Raw genomic sequence first — 21,752 nt, forward strand, 5'->3', positions numbered from 1 at the left:
GTCAGCTTTTTCTTTACAAAACGTTCATACTAAATTAACATTGACTTCACAAACACCCCGAATACTCTTCGCTAACCGAAATAAACTTTGCAGTTTACATTACATACCAACATTGCATTCAAAGACCAGCTTAAAGTTGAATAATTTGTAAAACACGAAGAGCAGCCTGCTTTCCGAAGAGAAACAATAGCAGATGCCTACCGATGACGCTGTTAAACAAGGACAGATTGTTGCTGCGAAGGTTCCACAGGGATTTCATCCCTGTGGAACCTTCGGCATTCCATACACAGATTCTACTCTCGTGGGCATTAATCTACAAACACAATTCTTCACCCCACGATGTTTTCATTTGGAACAAAAAATAGATACTTTATAAAAAACAAATCTTTGTTTTGGCAGAACTGGTATGACAGCAACATAATGTTGGTGAGTCAGTCAGCTCTTCAATAAGGAGGGTCTTTTACTTACATATGAAGAGCTCAACTTTAAGTTTAACCTTGCTGTCTCACCTAAAGAATACGCTGTCGTTTTTGATGCTGTTTCAGCTGAAGTTTGTGTGCTTTTTTAAAAGCCCTTCCTCCGTGGATTTAGATGCTCATTGAAAAATCTTCCCCTGTGGGTTTAGATGCTCTTTAAAAACGCTTCCTCTGTGGGTTTAGATGCTCTTTAAAAACGCTTCCTCTGTGGATTTAGATGCTCTTTAAAAACTCTTCCTCTGTGGGTTTAGATGCTCTTTAAAAACTCTTCCTCTGTGGCTTTAGATGCTCTTTAAAAACTCTTCCTCTGTGGGTTTAGATGCTCTTTAAAAACTCTTCCTCTGTGGGTTTAGATGCTCTTTAAAAACTCTTCCTCTGTGGGTTTAGATGCTCTTTAAAAACTCTTCCTCTGTGGGTTTAGATACTCTTTAAAAACTCTTCCTCTGTGGGTTTAGATGCTCTTTAAAAACTCTTCCTCTGTAGGTTTAGATGCTCTTTAAAAACTCTTCCTTTGTGGATTTAGATGCTCTTTAAAAACTCTTCCTCTGTGGGTTTAGATGTTCTTTAAAAACTCTTCCTCTGTGGGTTTAGATGCTCTTTAAAAATTATTCCTCTGTGGGTTTAGATGCTCTTTAAAAACTCTTCCTCTGTGGGTTTAGATGCTCTTTAAAAATTCTTCCTCTGTGGGTTTAGATGCTCTTTAAAAACTCTTCCTCTGTGGGTTTAGATGCTCTTTAAAAACTCTTCCTCTGTGGATTCAGGTGCTCTTTAAAAACTCTTCCTCTGTGGGTTTAGATGCTCTTTAAAAATTCTTCCTCTGTGGATTCAGGTGCTCTTTAAAAACTCTTCCTCTGTGGGTTTAGATGCTCTTTAAAACTCTTCCTTTGTGGATTTAGATATTCTTTAAAAACTCTTCCTCTGTGGATTTAGATGCTCTTTAAAACTCTTCCTCTGTGCATTTAGATGACTCTCCATTGTTGAACGCTGCTCACACTCCAGTTGGCAAAGTCTGTTTTGCTGTATCTCATAAAAATAAAAACCGAGCTATTCGTGCTTTGTTCCAACAAGATATAGTCTCTGTACCACAAGTTATTTTTCACTGGATTAAATGTATATCTGTTGGAAAAAGTTTTGGATGCTACCACATACATTTTTGATAAATAACAAAATAAAAGAGGTTTCCTCTAAATTAATACACAGGTTTTACCCAGCGAGTCAGTGCCCGAGAAGATGCGTAAAAACAATGACCCCCTGTTGTTCTTTATGCAAAACTCAAATTGAGACAATCATACATTTATTTTGGACTGCAGCTTTTCCAGAGAACTTTGGAAAGAACTAAATACTTTTATTATGTCTAAAGTCTAATAATTTTCCCTTAAATGGGAGTATGTATTGTTTGGTTTCCATGACACAATTTGTGAAAGAAACAATAAGTTTTGCTTAATAAATTTTTTTTTTTTGCAAAATGCCACATCCATAAAAGTACATTTTAAAATAATAAACCATTATTTCCTGCTTTAATTATAGAAATTGAGAAATATATCTCTACCATTTCCAGAAGCGCAAACAGAAAAGCAGTCAAAACATATAATGTTTGCGTCCATTGTAAAATTTCCACTTAATGTACACTGTACATTTACCCCCTGGCAAAAGTGGGGTTTTTTTCGACATTATTATCATCGTTATTATTGTTAATGCTACAGTCCATTCATTTCCTTTCCTTACTTTTCTTATGGCCATCGCATGTGAAGGTGTCAGGTTGTTTATAGTTGATTGGTCTGATGATATATATGTACAATGTCCCTGTATCGTTTGTATTCGTGTCAATAATAGTAATTAAAAAACAAAAACAAAAACAAAAAACGTGTCGCTGTGAATTACTGTTCGCCAACAGATGGCGCCAAAGCATAAGCGTCCGCTAAGGAAGGCGGTCGCCTGGTCATAACGCCGCACTGGGAACGGAACTGGCCGTGTCAGGTGTGCTTGCGATGTTGAGGTCTGTCAAGCCATTTCCGTTGTTAATGCGCGCTCTGTTTTTCACCTCTGTTGCGTGTTGTTTGTTGTTTGTGGCGCCGAGGTCCTTGGGAAGCGCAAGTTCGCTCCCTTTCGTCCCCTTTTCGCCTCCGTGGTGATGCTGGCCGCCCCTTGGACGCTGGCTGGCTGGCTGCCATTCCCCTCATCACGTTCTCTTTTCAGAAATCCATATCGTTTGTTGCCATGGTGATGCTGGTGGCGTGGCTCGGGTCCCGGGCTGTTGGGTCCCAGGTCTTGGGTCCCGGGTCCCGGGTTGTTGTGTCCCGGGTCCCGGGCTGTTGGGGTGGTGTCTGGGCACTGCTTGGCACCCCGCGCATCATACTCACCATACATTTTATAAGGCCGTTATGATTGTGTTATCCTCTTTCAGTGCTGTATTGTGTAACTTGTGTAAACACAACATCGTGTCACGGTGTGCGTCTTGGGAGAGAGACCCTCCCTCCTCCGGTGCTCTCCCTCAGCTTCCTCCCTATCTCCCCCTGTTACAGTTTTTCTTTTTTTAGGGAGGTGTTCCTTATCCGACGTGAGGCTGTAAGGACAGGATGCTGTGTTGCTGTAAAGCCCCTGAGGCACATGTGGAACTTGTGATACTGGGCTATGCAAATACAATGGACTTGGCTTAGCGTGACTTGACGTGACGTGACGTGACGTGACTTGACTTGACTTGACGTGACTTGACTTGACGACTTGACGTGACGTGACGTGACGTGACTCGTATGCATGAGCCATTGAGACATGCGCGTGGCAAATGAAAGCAGTGAAGGCTGTGACCCTCGGGCAGCTGTTGTGCTTGTCCTCTCTCCGAGCGGCGGGACTCGAGCGCTGTGTGGGGTCTTTCGTTCTCGCTCTGACAGGCGCCCAGTCAGTTTAAGCACACACACTTTTCTCTCCAGACACATTGTGTCCACATGAACTGATGCCACTTCCCGTGGTTTCCTGACGTGCTTATTGGGCAGCATGAAGACGTATTTATGAACGTTCCTTTAGTGAGCAGGCTGTCCGAGAAATGAGCAGCAACTACAGACAGACTGAAAGAACCGTAAACCCAGAACCTGGAGACGCCAGGCTGCTTTACAATTATGCTTTGGGTGTCTAGAAAAGCGCTACATAAATGTAATTATTATTATTATTATTATTATTATTATTACACTGTAAACCAAAGTACAGTAAAGTGCATGTAGCCATTTACCCCATTAATGTCGAGGGCAGGGCCCTGGGTTCTTTTACCTAATTAACCTTACTTTTATATTAGCTTGACTTTCCTAAATAGGCGTATTCCCATCAACTGAGCAACCTTTAACCTTGTTAAGCATTTACCTTATTAAAACATTATAAGTAATTAGATGAAACAATTAGATAATTATTAGAAATATCTACTTATTGTTGAAATAAAATAAAATGTCTTATTTACCACAAACACTTATTGATAAATAGTGCACTGAAAAGTATGTTGTAGCTCAGCACAATCTCAATTCCAATTCAGGGAAAATGCCCTTTTCAATATTCCATACACTTTTACTCGGTTTTCCAGCTGCAGTACATTTGTGTCTATTCACATGTATAAAAGCTCAAACACGACTAAAGAGTACTGGCTGAAGCCGGCATGTGTAAAACAAAATAGATGAGTACTCAAAACCCCCGCTGCAGGCCTGAGAATCAAACGTCCAAAAAATGTCCGCTCCACTCCTGCGAGCCGGAGGGAAACCCCATTACTCACGCGCTTCAGCAGAAGGCAGCGCGCCTCGATGTTCCACCCAGCATTCGGCAGAATGACAGCACGTGCGGTGTTCACTCACACTATTCGGGAGAATGACGGTGTGCGTGAAAGTTCCGTGCGCGGGTGGAGACGAGACGAAAGGGCCTGTTCATTAAAGCTTGTCCAGCGCGAGAACCTAGCGTTGCCAGAGGGAGTCTGAGTGTTGCCACAGCTCAAACCGCTAGAGGGAGTCTGAGTGTTGCTGCAGCTCAAACCGCTAGAGGGAGTCTGAGTGTTGCCGCAGCTCAAACCGCTAGAGGGAGTCTGAGTGTTGCCGCAGCTCAAACCGCTAGAGGGAGTCTGAGTGTTGCCGCAGCTCAAACCGCTAGAGGGAGTCTGAGTGTTGCCGCAGCTCAAACCGCTAGAGGGAGTCTGAGTGTTGCCGCAGCTCAAACCGCTAGAGGGAGTCTGAGTGTTGCCGCAGCTCAAACCGCTAGAGGGAGTCTGAGTGTTGCCGCAGCTCAAACCGCTAGAGGGAGTCTGAGTGTTGCCGCAGCTCAAACCGCTAGAGGGAGTCTGAGTGTTGCCTCAGCTCAAACCGCTAGAGGGAGTCTGAGTGTTGCCGCAGCTCAAACCGCTAGAGGGAGTCTGAGTGTTGCCGCAGCTCAAACCGCTAGAGGGAGTCTGAGTGTTGCCGCAGCTCAAACCGCTAGAGGGAGTCTGAGTGTTGCCGCAGCTCAAACCGCTAGAGGGAGTCTGAGTGTTGCCGCAGCTCAAACCGCTAGAGGGAGTCTGAGTGTTGCCGCAGCTCAAACCGCTAGAGGGAGTCTGAGTGTTGCCTCAGCTCAAACCGCTAGAGGGAGTCTGAGTGTTGCCGCAGCTCAAACCGCTAGAGGGAGTCTGTGTGTTGCCACAGCTCAAACCGCTACCTGGTGTGACTGTGCTCCGTGTGAGATCTTCTTTATCAGGGCTTAGCTGCATATGTTTGCTGATCGAGCTAACAGGCTATTTCCCTGTACGATGATACACTACTCAGCTAGCTCAGCTAACTCGCTTGCTAACGAGAACCTCAGCACAGTCACAGTGAAGCTGGATAATAGCGTGCACTTATGGCTTACACATTAAACTGATAAACTACAAGACTGTTTCAATAAAACAAGAGTGTTACGTTTTTAAACCTTTCTTATGTCACAAGCTACGAACTAACCGTCTCACTTCTTCTCTCCCCATCACATGTCGTCTTTCTCTTTCCCTTCACTTCCTGATTTTTTACCCTGACCCTTCACCCTGACTGCGGATTGGCCATGCATTACAACAGGTAACCAAAATAAACCTTTTATAATATCTTATTTATATTTCAAACATATTTCAACAGTATTGCTATCTAGTATAACTATAGCGAAATAATAACTCTTTATTAAACCAACCCCTTTCTCAGCCGGGTTACATGCATGTATGCAAATAAAAGGGCAGGCGTCCCAGAAAGTGCTGTCTAAAATGCAGGAGGGTTCTCTCTGCGCTACTCAACGTCCCCCAAGTCACGGAATCACAACCTCAATACTGTCCCCCAGTCGAATCTACATTTTGCCCAAGATCACAGTAACAAACAGGAGGAAGTCACGTAGCCTCCTCCTTACTCGCTCTGGAACTCCCTCTGGAAACCTTGGCCGTCTTTTAGTAAAGCTCATGTCTAGATTTCAGTCTGTAGGTGTTCTGTCTCTGAAGGATAAATGCATTCAGTATGAAGCCCATTTACAGGTTTTGCGGATTTATGAATGTGGCAATAGCACTGCTAAGACAATATGCCAGATGTACTCGTGAGACATATACCTCAGCAGTGGAGTAGATTTCAATATACTCTCACCATGCTAAGAGGGACTAGTCACTGTGGGATTTTCCCACCACTCGAGCTGTCAGCTGAGCTACAAATCTTACTCAGCAGATCTGGCATCAGATCTCTCACTACATGTACATGGGTAATATCTGACTGCGCAATTCCTAACAAATTGTCTAAGATATGCAAGGTGTTATTTATGAGTGAAGAATGCATGTTGATGTTGAGGATGGTGCCCTGCAGGGTTTTGCCTCTGCCCTGCAGTTGTTACTGTTGGAAAAGGGAATTTTTTTTTACCTTGCATATATGGTATGGTGGTATAGAGTGAGTGTTTAAATACTAGTGCACGCCTATGGTGTTAGTGATGCGTGCCAGGTTAGTGGGTGGAATAAGATTGCTAATGTTTATCTACTCCCCTTTGGAGTGGAGCCTGCTCAAAGGGTTTAATTTGATTCGTTTGGACCCACTTGTATGCTGGTGTCTTGTTTGGCTTTGGCACTCTGATGCAGTATGCGACCGGCTAGAGTTTACCCAGAATTTCACTGGGCTGGACCAAGTTGGCAGAAACTTTTTCGAGATTGCCACGGTGTTTGTTTGTCATAATCAGACGTTTTCTTGTCGTACGCCTTCTGTCCTTTGACACTGGCTTCCAGAATCCTCTGGGCCCAGGCGAAAGTGGACTGGAGATGGTGTCATACGTCTGTCACATATTGGTGTGCTGTGTAGGCTGTGGCTACGCTCACATCTTCTGGCCTGCATAGAAGATACAGGTGGAGAGTCTAATCAAGTCAAGTCAATTTAATTTAATTTAATTTTGTTTAATTTTATTTTATTTTATTTATCCATCCATCCATCCATCCATTATACAAACCACTTATCTTCCTCTCAGGGTCACGGGGATGCTGGAGCCTCTCCCAGCAGTCACTGGGCAGCAGGCTGGGAGACACCCTGTACAGGCCGCCAGTATATTCATTTTTTAAATGTGTTTTATTACATTTTATTTATTTTATTACATATACTATTCTATTTATTTTATTACAATTTTATTTGTATAGCCCAATATCACAAATTCCGAATTTGCCTCAACGGGCTTTACAGCAACACAGCATCCTGTCCTTAGACCCTCACATTGGATAAGGATCAACTCCTTAAAAAAAATCCCTTTAAAAGAGAGAAAAATAGAAAGAAACCTCAGGGAGTGCAACAGAGGAGGATCTCTCTCCCAAGACAGACATTGTGCAATGGATCAGTACACATACTGATCCGTTCTTAAGGTCTGATCAGTATGTGTACAATGCTTACAATGGTCTGCTTGACCATTGTAAGCTTGCTTAACCAGAGGACTGAGGGTGGTACATGGTGTGGAACTTCACAACAACCCCAAAAATCTCCCACAACATTCTCATTACACAGGCTGTGAAGTGGTTGTCAGAGTCAATTGGAAAGAGTAAGCCCCAATGGCAGAAGGCATGGCTAACCAGCAGGAGAGCTGTGGTTTCGGTGGCACCTTCTTGATGGTAGACATTTTTCCCAGCGTTGTGGTGACGACAGACTGATGGAACTTAGCAGGTAGCTTTCGCTCATGAGAACTAGTGACGTCCCAGCATGCTGTCTCATGCTTCTCCATTAACTTCTCCATCAATCTGAGCACTTTATCAAAGTCTCGATCCGAATCATCCCGGAGAGTGGCATAAATAGCTTTTAATGTTTCAATTAAGGAGATGTTGTCTGTTACACACAGTGTTGAACTCTACAACCCCGTTGTGGCAAAATCGCTGCTCTGAAACAGCTTGTAAAATGCAACAAGCATGAAAGGAACTTTTTTGGTTTGCATCTGTTGTAATAGCTGCTCAGCATCTAGTTTAGTCTGTCCACTTGATTCGGCGTATTCAGCTAGCGCCTCCAGTAACACATCCAGCAACTCTAAAAATGTATGCACTGGCCCTGATTTAGAGCTCCATCTACTCTCATACGATCGCTCCAGCTCCATACACTCGCGGTTTGGATGCATCTCCTTTGTAGCTCCAGGAACCGAGCGTGCCTCTGGGCCCCAGTGAAGAAGTTGTGTATATGATTAACAACGTCAAAAAAAGTGCTAACGTGCCCAGACACTTGTGCTGCAGTACAAAGCACTAAATTAAGCCGGTGAGAATTGCAGTGTACATAGACGGCTCTCGGGAACATCTCTTTCAGGAGAGCCTGCACCCCTCCCCTGAGCCCAGACATTATCGATGCACCATTGAAACAGAGTCCGACGCAGAGAGAAGGGTCCAGTCCGAGTGGTTCAAGGACTTCAAGGATCATCTGTGATATTCCTTGAGCAGACAACTCTGCAGTTTCAACAAAGCCTACCGCTCGTTCTTTGATTACCCCCCTATGAATGAATCAGATACATACAGCAACTAGATCGCGTTTCGATAGATCTTTAAACTCGTCAGCACGTATGGTAAGATATGTTGGCTGTTCGTGCAGTTCAGTTTTTATCTTTCGAAATAGCAGTGAAGCGGCAGCCTCAAGCAGTTCGTCCTGAATGTGGTGGCTCATGAGAGTGACATTTCGTGGCAGTTCCGTCAATCTAGTTTTCATTTCTGGATCATACTTTGACATGAACTAGAATAGCTCCAAAAAATTCCCTTTATTGAGTGCTTCCTCTGTTTCCCGGTGCCCTCTAAGAGCACTTTCCATCTTGGCACACAGAATAGCGATGTCTAATACAACCTTAACGTGTTGCCAATTGGACTCTATGAATGAAATGGAATCACCGTGCAGCTGATTTAAAACTGTCCGACCTTGCATGCGACTTTGCCTGTACGCCAACAATTTTGTGAGTGCAGAAGCATGCAGAAGGCATGATCTAAAAGGGACTGGAGACTGCAAGGTGGTGACAGGGGAGAACATAGTTAGGCAGCATCGGATGGTGGTCTGTAGGATGACTTTGGAGACCAAGAAGAGGAAGCGAGTGAAGACACAGCCGAAGATCAAATGGTGGAAGGTGAAGAAGGAAGACTGTTGTGTGGCGTTCAGGGAGGACTTAACACAGGCACTGGGTGGTAGTGAAGAGTTGCCAGATGGCTGGGCAAGCACTGCAGAAATAGTGAGGGAGACAGCTAGGAAGGTACTTGGTGTGTCATCAGGACAGAGGAAGGAAGACAAGGAGACTTGGTGGTGGAATGAGGAAGTAGAGCAAAGTATACAGAGGAAGGGGTTGGCAAAGAAGAAGTGGGATAGTCAGAAAGATGAATAAAGTAGACAGAAGTACAAGGAGCTGCATCATAAAGCGAAGAGAGAGGTGGCAAAGGCAAAGGAAAAGGCATATGGTGAGTTGTATGACTGGTTAGACACTAAGGAAGGAGAAAAGGACTTGTACCGATTGGCTAGACAGAGGGACCGAGCTGCAAAGGATGTGCAGCAGGTTAGGGTGATCAAGGATAGAAATTGAAATGTGCTGACAAGCGAGGAGAGTGTGCTGAGAAGGTGGAACGAGTACTCTGAGGGGCTGATGAATGAAGAAAATGAGAGAGAGAAGGTTGGATGATGTAGGGATAGTGAATCAGGAAGTTCAGCGGATTAACAAGGCGGAAGTGAGGGCAGCTATGAAGAGGATGAAGAGTGGAAAGGCAGTTGGTCCAGATGACATACCTGTGGAGGCATGGAGATGTTTAGGAGAGATGGCAGTGGGGTTTTTAATTAGATTGTTTAACACAATCTTGGAAAGTGAGAGGATGCCTGAGGAGTGGAGAAGAAGCACACTGGTACCGAATTTCAAGAACAAGGGCGATGTGCAGAACTGTACCAACTACAGAGGTATAAAGTTGATCAGCCACAGCATGAAGATTTGGGAAAGAGTAATAGAAGCTAGGTTAAGAGGAGGAGAGGTGACGATCAGCAAGCCGCAGTATGATTTCATGCCACGAAAGAGCACCACAGATGTGATGTTTGCTTTGAGAATGTTGATTGAGAAGTATAGAGAAGGCCAGAAAGAGTTGCATTGTGTCTTTGTAGATTTAGAGAAAGCATACGACAGGGTGCCGAGAGAGGAGGTGTGGTATTGTATGAGGAAGTCTGGAGTTGCAGAGAAGTATGTAGGAGTGGTGCAGGATATGTATGAGGGAAGTGTGACAATGGTGAGGTGTGTGGTTGGAATGACAGATGGGTTCAAGGTGGAGGTGGGATTACATCAAGGATCGGCTCTGAGCCCTTTCTTGTTTGCAATGGTGATGGACAGGTTGACGGACGAGATCAGGCAGGAGTCTCCATGGATGATGATGTTCATGGATGACATTGTGATCTGTAGCAAGAGTAGGGTGCAGGTGGAGGAGAGCCTGGAGAGGTGGAGGTATGCACTGGAGAGAAGAGGAATGAAAGTCAGTAGGAGCGAGACGGAATACCTATGCGTGAATGAGAGGGAGGACAGTGGGATGGACAGGATGCAAGGAGTGGAGGTGATGAAGGCATATGAGTTTAAATACTTGGGGTCAACTGTCCAAAGTAACGGGGAGTGTGAAAGAGAGGTGGAGAAGAGAGGGCAGGCAGGGTGAAGTGGGTGGAGACGAGTGTCAGGAGTGATGTGTGACAGAAGGGTACCAGCAAGAGTTAAAGGGAAGGCTTACAAGATGGTTGTGAGACCAGCTATGTTATATGGTTTGGAGACAGTGGCACTGACGAAAAGACAGGAGGTGGAGCTGGAGGTGGCAGAGATGAAGATGCTAAGATTTTCACTGGGAGTGACGAAGAAGGACAGGATTAGGAATGATTATATTAGAGGGACAGCTCAAGTTGGATGGTCTGGAGACAAAGCAAGAGAGACAAGATTGAGATGGCTTGGACATGTGTGGAGGAGAGATGCTGGGTATATTGGGAGAAGGATGCTAAATATGGAGCTGCTAGGAAAGAGGAGAAGAGGAAGGCCAAAGAAGAGGTTTATGGATGTGGTGAGGGAGGACATGCAGGTGGCTGGTGTGACAGAGGAAGACGCAGAAGACAGGAAGAAATGGAAAAGGATGATCCGCTGTGGCGCCCCCTAACGGGAGCAGCCGAAAGTGGTAGTAGTAGTAGAAGCATGCAGCTTGCTAGACTGGTGTTTGTCGTAGGCCTGCCTGATACGTTTCCAATTTTTGTAGCCATCTCTGACAAAAGCTCACTGGTGTGCAGCTCAGGAAAATGTCTACATGCTTTACAACAAATTGAGTCTCTTGTTTGATTATATCCAATCCACTTGAACTTGTCATACCAGTGGGCGTTGAAGGAGCGCATTTTTTCCATCTTATATGGTTGTCGGGAATGTCACCAGCTTTGGTTGAGTGGCTGGTTCCTCCATGTTGACAGATCTGAAGGTGCGGTAGGTGCTTCAGAAACCATTAGCAGTGGTCCCCTCAGAAGTGGTGTCTGCACGCTAGCATTACACTCACTGGATGTTGTTAAGGCAGTGATCATTTCGCCTCCATCCTCAGGGTCAACAACCGTCTCATGACAATCCTGTGATTGTCCTTGTCCCTGGTGCTGCTCTCTCTATTCATCCTCCAAATGAGTATTTTTTTTTAAACCGGGTTAGTGAAATCTGCTTAGCCATTGCTATAGCAGCACACAGCGCAGGCCCTAAGCAACACTGGCGTCAGAATTCAGAACGCTAATATTACCTTAACAAACACTAGGAAGTTTTGAATATTTCACTAATTAATATTATTAATTGTGTGGCTCTAGTAATGTTAAACACAAAATAAGTAACATTCAAGGCTATTAATCAAAATTAAACTTTAAAAATTGCATTATAAAGATTTTTTTTATGAATCTGTGAATGGATGGGCCAGCTGTCAAAATAAATCATGTTGTCGTAATCAAGCTGTCATAAATCCGCACCTGATCAAGCCTCACATTTCCTAACAGACTTGACTGCACGGCTGCACTGGCATGCTGCTCTGAGTCTTCCTGAAGCTTCACAGATCTGTCAACATGTCGGAGATCCTCAGATCCACGTCTTGAGGACTTGGAAGAGCACCCATCTGCTGCAGCAGCACACTTACACATCACGCAAGGCCAGCAACACACGCGCTTTGCTAGCACACTGCCCGTTACCCCTCCACCTTGTCATGCCTAGAACACTTAACACTCCAACTTACTGAGCCCACTCTCTGCACCAGCTGGGTGGGGGCTTTGGTCTCTCCTGTGCCTTCACTCCCAGTTTTTCCTCATAGGACAAAGGGTGAAAAGATTCCTGCAGGATCCGCTCCACAATGTTTGCATCTGTCACAATTCTTCTTCACAAAAATTGCATAAGACAGGACAGGCTAGCTAGCTAAGCTAGTTAGAACAGCTAACGTTAGCCAACAGTACAGGGCTACTACATGAGGTCAAGATCAAAAATGCAAATATAAAGATGAATAATGATCTGAACAGATTAACTAAGTATTATGATATATATATATCCACACACACACGCACGCACACACACACATATATGTGTGTATGTATGTATATGTATATATATAAATCATGAAGTCTGACTTGCAAGGTTGCGTTGTATTAATTTTTCTCATTTTTAAATCTCTCTCTGTGTCTCTCTGTGTCTCTCTCTCTCTGTCTCTCTCTCTCTTTGTCTCTCTCTCTGTCTCTCTGTCTCTCTCTCTCTCTGTCTCTCTCTCTGTCTCTCTCTTTGTCTCTCTCTCTGTCTCTCTCTGTCTCTCTCTGTCTGTCTCTCTCTGTCTCTCTCTCTGTCTGTCTCTCTCTCTGTCTCTCTCTTTGTCTCTCTCTGTCTCTCTCTCTGTCTCTCTCTGTCTCTCTCTCTCTCTGTCTCTCTCTCTCTGTCTCTCTCTCTCTCTCTCTCTCTCTCTCTCTCTCTCTCTCTCTCTCTCTCTCTCTCTCTCTCTCTCTCTCTCTCTGTCTTTCTCTCTCTCTCTCTCTCTCTCTCTCTCTCTCTCTCTCTCTCTCTCTCTCTCTCTCTCTCTCTCTCTCTCTCTCTCTCTCTCTCTCTGTCTCTCTCTCAGTATCTGTCAAACTTTGCCTCTCCCTTTCGTTCTCATCTGAGAAACAATGCATGTCAGGATTAGCTGTGGACTGTTGTGGTCTCACCCTCTCCGTCTCGGAGCGCCTCCCCGGCGCGCTCTGAGGTCTCACCCTCTCCGTCTCGGAGCGCCTCCCCGGCGCGCTCTGAGATCTCACCCTCTCCGTCTCGGAGCGCCTCCCCGGCGCGCTCTGACATGCCGGAGACATCCGAGCGCTCGAGACGAGCGCTGCACCGCATCAGGTGTTCATCGTCACAATCCAGCGCCAGGTGTCTCCAATAGCAATCAAGCACGCCAGCAGCAATCCGGCCACTCCTCGCTCCCCATAAGAAGCCTTCCAGAACGCCTCTCCGTGCTTCGACGTACTGAACCCTGCGACCCTCCTCCGCGACTCCCAGTGAATTCCAAGCCTCAGCCTCGTCTTCACCGGACTCCACCTTACCCTTCCACGACCCTCTCCTCGGATTTCCTTAAGACCTGCTCTGGACCCGGATCTGACCCTGACTCACCCTTTTGGATCACGGACTGAACTTGCTAGCCAGGTGCACGCACATTATTCAACACCTCCTGGTCATTTACATACCGCACCACACATAGGCTAAGAACACTCACACATGGTAGTTATACACACACAAACCGCTGGACGCCACACACAGTTTATTCCCCCATCCCACTGACAGAGCGTTTATTGCAACATACACCCCCCCCCCACTCTATTGCAGCTATCATTTAGTGGCAGTATTTGTTATCTCCCCTCCTTGTTGTTATTCCCCTCCCCCAATAGAACCGCCTTTGGGTTTTGAACCGTCGTCCTGTGTCTGTCTGCCTTGGGTTTCACCACACGGGTCGGGTTCTGGTGCGCGAGCATAACATTGACAATATCACAAGATTTGTTTTATGTTTTTCTACTCTCATAATGACCAGCTGTCTGCATAAGGATAGACAAATTCTGAACCACCTATTTGGGGACATTTTCCTGGTACCCCGTGGTAAAACGATGTTCTGGGCCAGGGGTTACGTTTTCGGTTTGGGTTGTGTTTGGTATTATTGTTAGGCATTTGAATTAGGGTCTGAAATTAGGGTTTGGGTTAGCTGTGAGCTTTGAGGTCAGGGAAATGATATTTTGAGAGTAAAATACATTTTCGTCTGCTGACAACAAACGTGTGTGTGTGTGTGTTAACAATGGCACAACAGCTGTTGTATTTCTACCTGGAATGGGATTTCTAAGATTTATTTCATTAATCCCCATGGGGAACGTAGTCCTCTACATTTAACCCATCCAGCTGTGTAGCTCGGAGCAGTGGGCAGCCGCTGTGCAGCATCTCGAGTTCTCCTGGCCATGCTTGGTCATCCAGCTGTGTAGCTCGGAGCAGTGGGCAGCCGCTGTGCAGCATCTCGAGTTCTCCTGGCCATGCTTGGTCATCCAGCTGTGTAGCTAGGAGCAGTAGGCAGCCGCTGTGCAGCATCTCGAGTTCTCCTGGCCATGCTTGGTCATCCAGCTGTGTAGCTAGGAGCAGTGGGCAGCCGCTGTGCAGCATCTCGAGTTCTCCTGGCCATGCTTGGTCATCCAGCTGTGTAGCTAGGAGCAGTGGGCAGCCGCTGTGCAGCATCTCGAGTTCTTCTGGCCATGCTTGGTCATCCAGCTGTGTAGCTAGGAGCAGTGGGCAGCCGCTGTGCAGCATCTCGAGTTCTTCTGGCCATGCTTGGTCATCCAGCTGTGTAGCTAGGAGCAGTGGGCAGCCGCTGTGCAGCATCTCGAGTTCTTCTGGCCATGCTTGGTCATCCAGCTGTGTAGCTAGGAGCAGTGGGCAGCCGCTGTGCAGCATCTCGAGTTCTTCTGGCCATGCTTGGTCATCCAGCTGTGTAGCTAGGAGCAGTGGGCAGCCGCTGTGCAGCATCTCGAGTTCTTCTGGCCATGCTTGGTCATCCAGCTGTGTAGCTAGGAGCAGTGGGCAGCCGCTGTGCAACGTCTCGAGTTCTCCTGGCCATGCTTGGTCATCCAGCTGTGTAGCTAGGAGCAGTGGGCAGCCGCTGTGCAGCATCTCGAGTTCTTCTGGCCATGCTTGGTCATCCAGCTGTGTAGCTAGGAGCAGTGGGCAGCCGCTGTGATGCATCTCGAGTTCTCCTGGCCATGCTTGGTCATCCAGCTGTGTAGCTAGGAGCAGTGGGCAGCCGCTGTGCAGCATCTCGAGTTCTTCTGGCCATGCTTGGTCATCCAGCTGTGTAGCTCGGAGCAGTGAGCAGCCGCTGTTCATCATCTCGAGTTCTTCTGGCCATGCTTGGTCATCCAGCTGTGTAGCTAGGAGCAGTGGGCAGCCGCTGTGCAGCATCTCGAGTTCTTCTGGCCATGCTTGGTCATCCAGCTGTGTAGCTAGGAGCAGTGGGCAGCCGCTGTGCAGCATCTCGAGTTCTCCTGGCCATGCTTGGGTCAGGGACAGAGGTAGGAGGAGTATGAAGCCTAACACACGTCTTTGATTGTGGGAGGAAACCGGAGCGCCTGGAGGAAAGCCACGCAGACACCGAGAGAACATGCGAACTCCACACAGAAAGGACCCGAGACAGCCTGGGGTTCGAACCCAGGACCTTATAACTGTGAGGCACAATGCTAACCACTGGGCCATCAATAGGGTTGGGCATTGTTTGGATTTTTTAACGATTCTGATTCTGATTCCGATTCTGCTTTTCGATTCCGGTCATTAACGATTCTCAATTCCGGTTCTTTGAGAGGCGGGGTCAAAACTGGTCACATGCTGCTTTCACAAAAGAAAAATGTATTTAAAAAAACACTTTATACAAACCATTCTGATTTAAGAACGGATCATTCATGTGACTGTCTCATTCTTATATTTACATTTGCAACAACATGAAGATGAAGACGTAAAGACACAGGCCCACTCTGGTCCGGACTACCAGGTGCTCGACTGCTTCAGTTAGAAACGGTTATGGTTTACAAACGTGAGCATATCTGCCTTCTCGGGCTGCATACACACGCCGGCGCCCAGCGCAGAAGAAACACATTTCAGTGTTCGCATACAGTATATAGGTATACATTGCTTGCTGACGACTCCAAGGCAGGACATGCAGACCGGCGCAACGTGTCAGACACGGTACACTGGTTAATCTGGACACCGTGCAGGCGAACGTGTTTCGCCATATTTGTTGTGCGTCCTCCCTTGCATAACGTAATGTTGCCACAGGTGTTGCACTGTGCCACGACTTCCCTTTTCAAGGCAAAATGGAGCCACACTTTCCACCGCCGCTTGCTCTGGTCCATGATGGCGCACATTTAACCTGCGGAGGCGAGAACTACGGAAGCTGCATGCCGGCAGAATCCACATTAGAATTTCTTAATGATTCCTTTGGAATCGGATTTGGGAACCGGTTCTCAATGCCCAACCCTAGCCATCAGGCTCTATTCTTCATGCAGCTCCGTGGGTAGACTGTGCTAGGGTCAGTAGTTCATCTGTGTTTGTAATATTGTTAAAAGCTGTTAGTGTGATGCTCTGTTTATCTGTGTTTTGTAGCAGAATTGGTGATAACATTGCCAGGACAGCGGAGGGTTCCTACTCTGGGAAACATTTCAGGATGGGTTTTATGACAATGCCGGCCCCCCAGGATCGACTTCCTCCCACCTGTGCCCAGGGGTTCACTGTGCGCTCCCAGTCACTCCACTCAGTGGGAGGCGGAGATGAGGACACCAACCTAAACTCTCGAAAACAGCCCCCTCCTAAACCCAAGAGAGACCCCAACACCAAACTCAGCAGCAGCTCTGAGGCAGTCGATGGAGGTTTGGGGACCACCAAGTCTCCCAGAGAGCTAGAGAACCAGGCTGAGGGTGAGTCAGTCCACTCAGTTAATGCACCTAACTAGGTAAGTACCCACATCCATTAAATTCCTCAGCTAACATTTCAAATCATGAAGCCACAACCAATAATCATCACACTCCCCATGTGGCCTGATGTCCCCTATACCTTGGTGCCCATACTTTTATCTTTAGATTCATTCATCCACTTTTCTGCTGACTAAAAAGTATGATATAACATACTGAAACGAGGTTATGATGATTTGGCATTTACAATAGGCAATACTTTGACATAAAATGAGGTCTGAGGCAGTCATTGGAGAACAGGACACGTTTTGAGAAATGTGTCAGGTAAAACAACCCTAACCAGTGTGCAGCAGGAGACAGGGCTTGCGGTGAGAGGTCCTTCTGTAAGGCACCCTGTCACTGTACACCAAGTCTCTGGGAAAGCACTTGTTCAGAAAAGTAAAATGTCTGAGAAATTGGTTTTCTTACCACTTCAGAAAAACGTCTCGATGCATGCTCAAATATCCAGGTACTGAGCGTCCACATAGCTGAGCTGTTAGAGCACATACCACGTGGTCACAACGTCACCAGTTCTAATCCAGCCGACGACCTTTGTTGCACGTCATACCCTCTCTCTCGCCCTCATATCCTATCTACCTTTTGAGGCGCCCATGTAGCGTAGCGGTCTATTCTGTTGCCTACCAACACAGGGATCGCCGGTTCGAATCTCCGTGTTACCTGCGATTTGGTCAGGTGTCCCTACAGACACAATCGGCCGTGTCCTCGGGTGGGAAGCCGGATGTGGGTATGTGTCCTGCTCACTGCACCAGCGCCTCCTCTGGTCGGTCGGGGCGTCTGTTCAGGGGGGAGGGGGAACTTGGGGGAATAGTGTGATCCTCCCACGCGCTACGTCCCCCTGGTGAAACTCCTCACTGTCAGGTGAAAAGAAGCGGCTGGTGACTCCACATGTATGGGAGGAGTCATGTGGTAGTCTGCAGTCCTCCCCAGATCAGCAGAGGGGGTGGAGCGGCGACCGGGATGGCTCGGAAGAGTGGGGTAATTGGCCAAGTACAATTGGGGAGGAAAAGGGGGGAGGGGGGGAAAGAAAAAATACCATCTACCTTTTCATTGCACTGTCTAATAAAGGCAAAACACCAAACAAAACAAATCTTAAAAAAAAAATAAATAATCCAAGTGTAGAAATCCCAGAAACGTTTGATCAATTCATCTGGAAACAAAGTTTGGTGGGAAAAAGTTTCATCATTCTCTTTGTCATCAAGAAGGCTCCGAAGACAGTAGCCTCGGTTCTGCGCTCTCTTGCACTTTTCCTATTTTGGTTTATTTGCTTAGTTTCTAGCGCCCCTCACTGATCACATGCAGCAGGGGAGAACTTTTCAGTCTCCTCCTGTCCGCTGGACAAACCCAACAGACTTTTCTACCGACTTTAATTGAACATTTTCACGGACGTCTTGCCGAGGTCTTCTTTTGCTGCAGCACTGTGTGGACCACAATGAAGACACCGGCGGAAGAAGACAGCGGAGCGCTCGTGAAATGGCGACAGCAGGGATTTAGAACCACGCTCCCGTCAGTCCACCTGACCAATGTCCGCTCTCTGGCCACCAAGATGGACGAACTGCTACTCCTAAGCAGAAAAAAAAACTCGGACTTTTCCAGATCTGCCGTCCTGTGTCTCACTGAAACCTGGCATAGTGAGCATATCACGGACAGTACACTTCATCTGCCGCAGTTCCAACTCCTCCGGGCGGGCCGCGATATGGCGCTATCTGGAAAAAAGCGGGGTGGCAGCATATGCTTCTACATAAACGAAGGTTGGTGTACGGATGTCACAGTGTTGAAGAAATCATGCAGCCCTCACTTAGAGACCTTTTTCATCGACTGTAAACCATTCTATTCACCACGGGAATTTTCATCATTTATTGTGGTCGGTGTCTATATCCACCACAGGTCTGTGTTAAAGAGGCGTTAAAACACCTGCTGATCAAATTACAAACATGGAGCACAAATATCCAGACTCCCTACTCATTATCCTTGGGGATTTTAACAGAGCAAACCTCAGCCACAAGCTGCCAAAATACAGACAGCATGTTAAATGTCCCACCAGAGACAAAAACATTCTGGATCATTGCTACACAATATTAAAGGACGTCTATCGCTCTGTCCCCTGTGCAGCCCTGGGACTCTCTGATCACTGTCTGATTCATCTCATCCCAACCTACAGGCAGAAACTAAAATCTGCAAAGCCTGTGGTTAAAACTGGGAGGAAATGGACAAATGAGTGCTCCACGTCTGCCTTGATTGCACTGACTGGAGCGTTTTTGAGGCTGCATCTACAGACCTGGATGAACTTACTGACACTGTGACATCTTACATCAGCTTTTGTGAGGACGTGTGTGCCCACCAAAACCTTCTCTACCTTTAACAACAATAAGCCCTGGTTCACAGATAAACTCAGGCACTTTTGCCAGGCCAAAGAAGAAGCCTACATGAGTGGAGATAGGATCAGGTACAACTAAGCCAGAAATACACTCACAAAGGAGATCAGAGTGGCACAAAGTTGAAGAACAGGTTTTCTGCCAATGACCCATCATCAGTCTGGAGTGGTTTGAAAGACATTACGAACTACAGGAGACCATCCCCACACACTGCAGGGAACCATCAACTGGCTGATGACCTAAATGGATTTTACTGCAGGTTTGAAAAGCAAACTTTCACACCTCTCACCCTCTCAAGCCACAATGCACAACCAAATGTCCTCCCTGCCAGCCCCTCTCCCCACCAAACCCCCAACCACACTCAGGATTTGTGTTGAGGACATGTACCAGCTCTTCCAGAGACAGAAGGCCAGGAAGCCATCAGACCCAAATGGCATGTCACCCTCCTGTCTTAGAGTTTGTGCTTTCCAGCTGGCCCCCATTTTCACACTGATCTTCAATAGATAAATGGGGCTGTGGGAAGTCCCCTCCTGCTTCAAGAGCTCTACTATCATTCCAGTTGTCAAGAAACCCCGTATCACAGGATTAAATGACTATTGGCCCATTGCCCTAATGTCTGTGGTCATGAAATCCTTCAAGAGAGTGGTGTTGGCCCACCTGAAGGAAATCACAGGCCCCCTGCAGTTTGCCTACTGAGCAAACGGGTCAGTGGACAATGCAGTCAACATGGGATTGCGGTACATCTTCCAACACCTCGACTCCCCAGGGACATACGCAAGGTTCCTATTTGTGGACTTCAGCTCAGCGTTCAACACCATCATCACAGATATCCTTCACTCCAAACTCACCCAGCTCACTGAACCAGCCCCCATCTGCCAGTGGAGTAAAAACCTCCTGACAGACAGGAGGCAGCTGGTGAGAGTGGGGAAAATCATATCCAGCACCTGGACAATCAGCACTGGCGCCCCCCAGGGGTGTGTGCTCTCCCCTCTACTTGTCTTCCTCTACAGAAATGACTGCACCTCAGGTGACCCGTCTGTTAAACTCCTGAAGTTTTTGGACGACACAACCATCATTGATCTTATCCGGGATTGTGACGAGTCTACATACTGCCCCCCCCCCAACTATACTCAACAACACAGTGTGAAAACCTACATATTTCTAGGTTCCAAAATCTCCCAGAACCTAAGATGGGCATTCAGCATAGACATAGTCCTCAAAAAGGCCCAGCAGAGGATGTACCTTCTCTGCCAGCTCAAGAAATTCAACTTGCCTCAGGAACTGTTGATTCAGTTCTACACCGCAATAATCGAGTCTGTCGTCTGCACATCCATTACTGTCTGGTTTGGTTTGGCCACCACACAGGATGTGGACAGAGTACAATGGACAGTTAAGTCTGCAGATAAAATCAATGGTGCCAACCTGCCCTCCATTCAGGACTTATACACCTCCAGACTCAGGAAACGGGCAGGCAACATCACTGCAGACCCATCACACACTGGTCACAACCTGTTCCAACTCCTCCCCTCTGGTAGGCGCTAAAGAGCACTGTAACCCAAAACAACCAGCTATACAGTTTCTTTCTGTGAGCTGTGATTCAAATGAACACTTAAAACTTTCAATAAATCCAACCATTTTGTATATGCTGTACTATACACTGTACATACACCGGTACGCTCTGTCCTGTCCAGCTACCTCAGGTATGTATATGTAAATAACATGCAAACATCTCTTTCGGCACCTTTGATATATTCTCTGCACCATTGCACCTTAACACTTCTTATTTTGCCTGTGTAGAGTCAATCCTTGTGTATATCTGAAGATTGATGTGTTGTAGTGTTGCTATTCTATTTTAAGTACACTAAGAGAGCCATGAAACGGGAGTCAAATTCCATGTTTGTGCAAACCTACATGGCCAATAAACATGATTCTGATTCTAAGTGAATTGGTCAGTTCTCAGCTGACTGCAAGGATCCCCAACCTTATAAACAGTTTTGGTGAGAATTGCCTTAAACTTATACATGAGTAAGCGCAAGTGGTGCATAAGATGGTGGACTACAAAAACTACTTGACCTCAAGTGAAGAAAGAGTGGGATTACACCAAGGAGCCTGCAAATGAAATCTTGTTCCAAGAACCACCAAGCTAGCAAGATCCTCCAGCAGGTATAGAATCATATGTTGAATGAAAGGGTGAGACAAGCAAATTTCAACGTCTTGAAAGCCAAAGAGGGGCTGATTGGACAGAGACTAACATCGCGTCTAGATGAGACGACATTCCCACTGGTGATTGAGGTCACAGAGAAGGCTCGTCTAGCACAGCACGGAAAGTCAAAATTCAGGAAGCAAAATACATTCAAACTACGTCCTACACACCGGAGTCATCGGCAGGCATTAAACTGTTCCCTCGATGGCAGGCAGAGACGATGCCAGACCGGCAGGGGATGTGAACAATT

General features: G+C 46.6%; 1 protein-coding gene across 1 annotated transcript in view; it reads left to right on the forward strand.

The window, feature by feature from the left end:
• The window catches only part of nyap2a (neuronal tyrosine-phosphorylated phosphoinositide-3-kinase adaptor 2a), a 94,644-nt gene that overhangs the window by 17,573 nt on the left and 55,319 nt on the right, over nt 1–21,752 (forward strand). The window contains exon 2 of the mRNA XM_056282943.1: nt 16,566–16,853. Coding sequence (XP_056138918.1) covers nt 16,566–16,853 — 288 coding nt within the window. The remainder of the gene's footprint in view (nt 1–16,565; nt 16,854–21,752) is intronic.

This window comes from Lampris incognitus, chromosome 7 (assembly GCF_029633865.1).
Source record: "Lampris incognitus isolate fLamInc1 chromosome 7, fLamInc1.hap2, whole genome shotgun sequence".
NCBI lineage: Eukaryota > Metazoa > Chordata > Actinopteri > Lampriformes > Lampridae > Lampris > Lampris incognitus.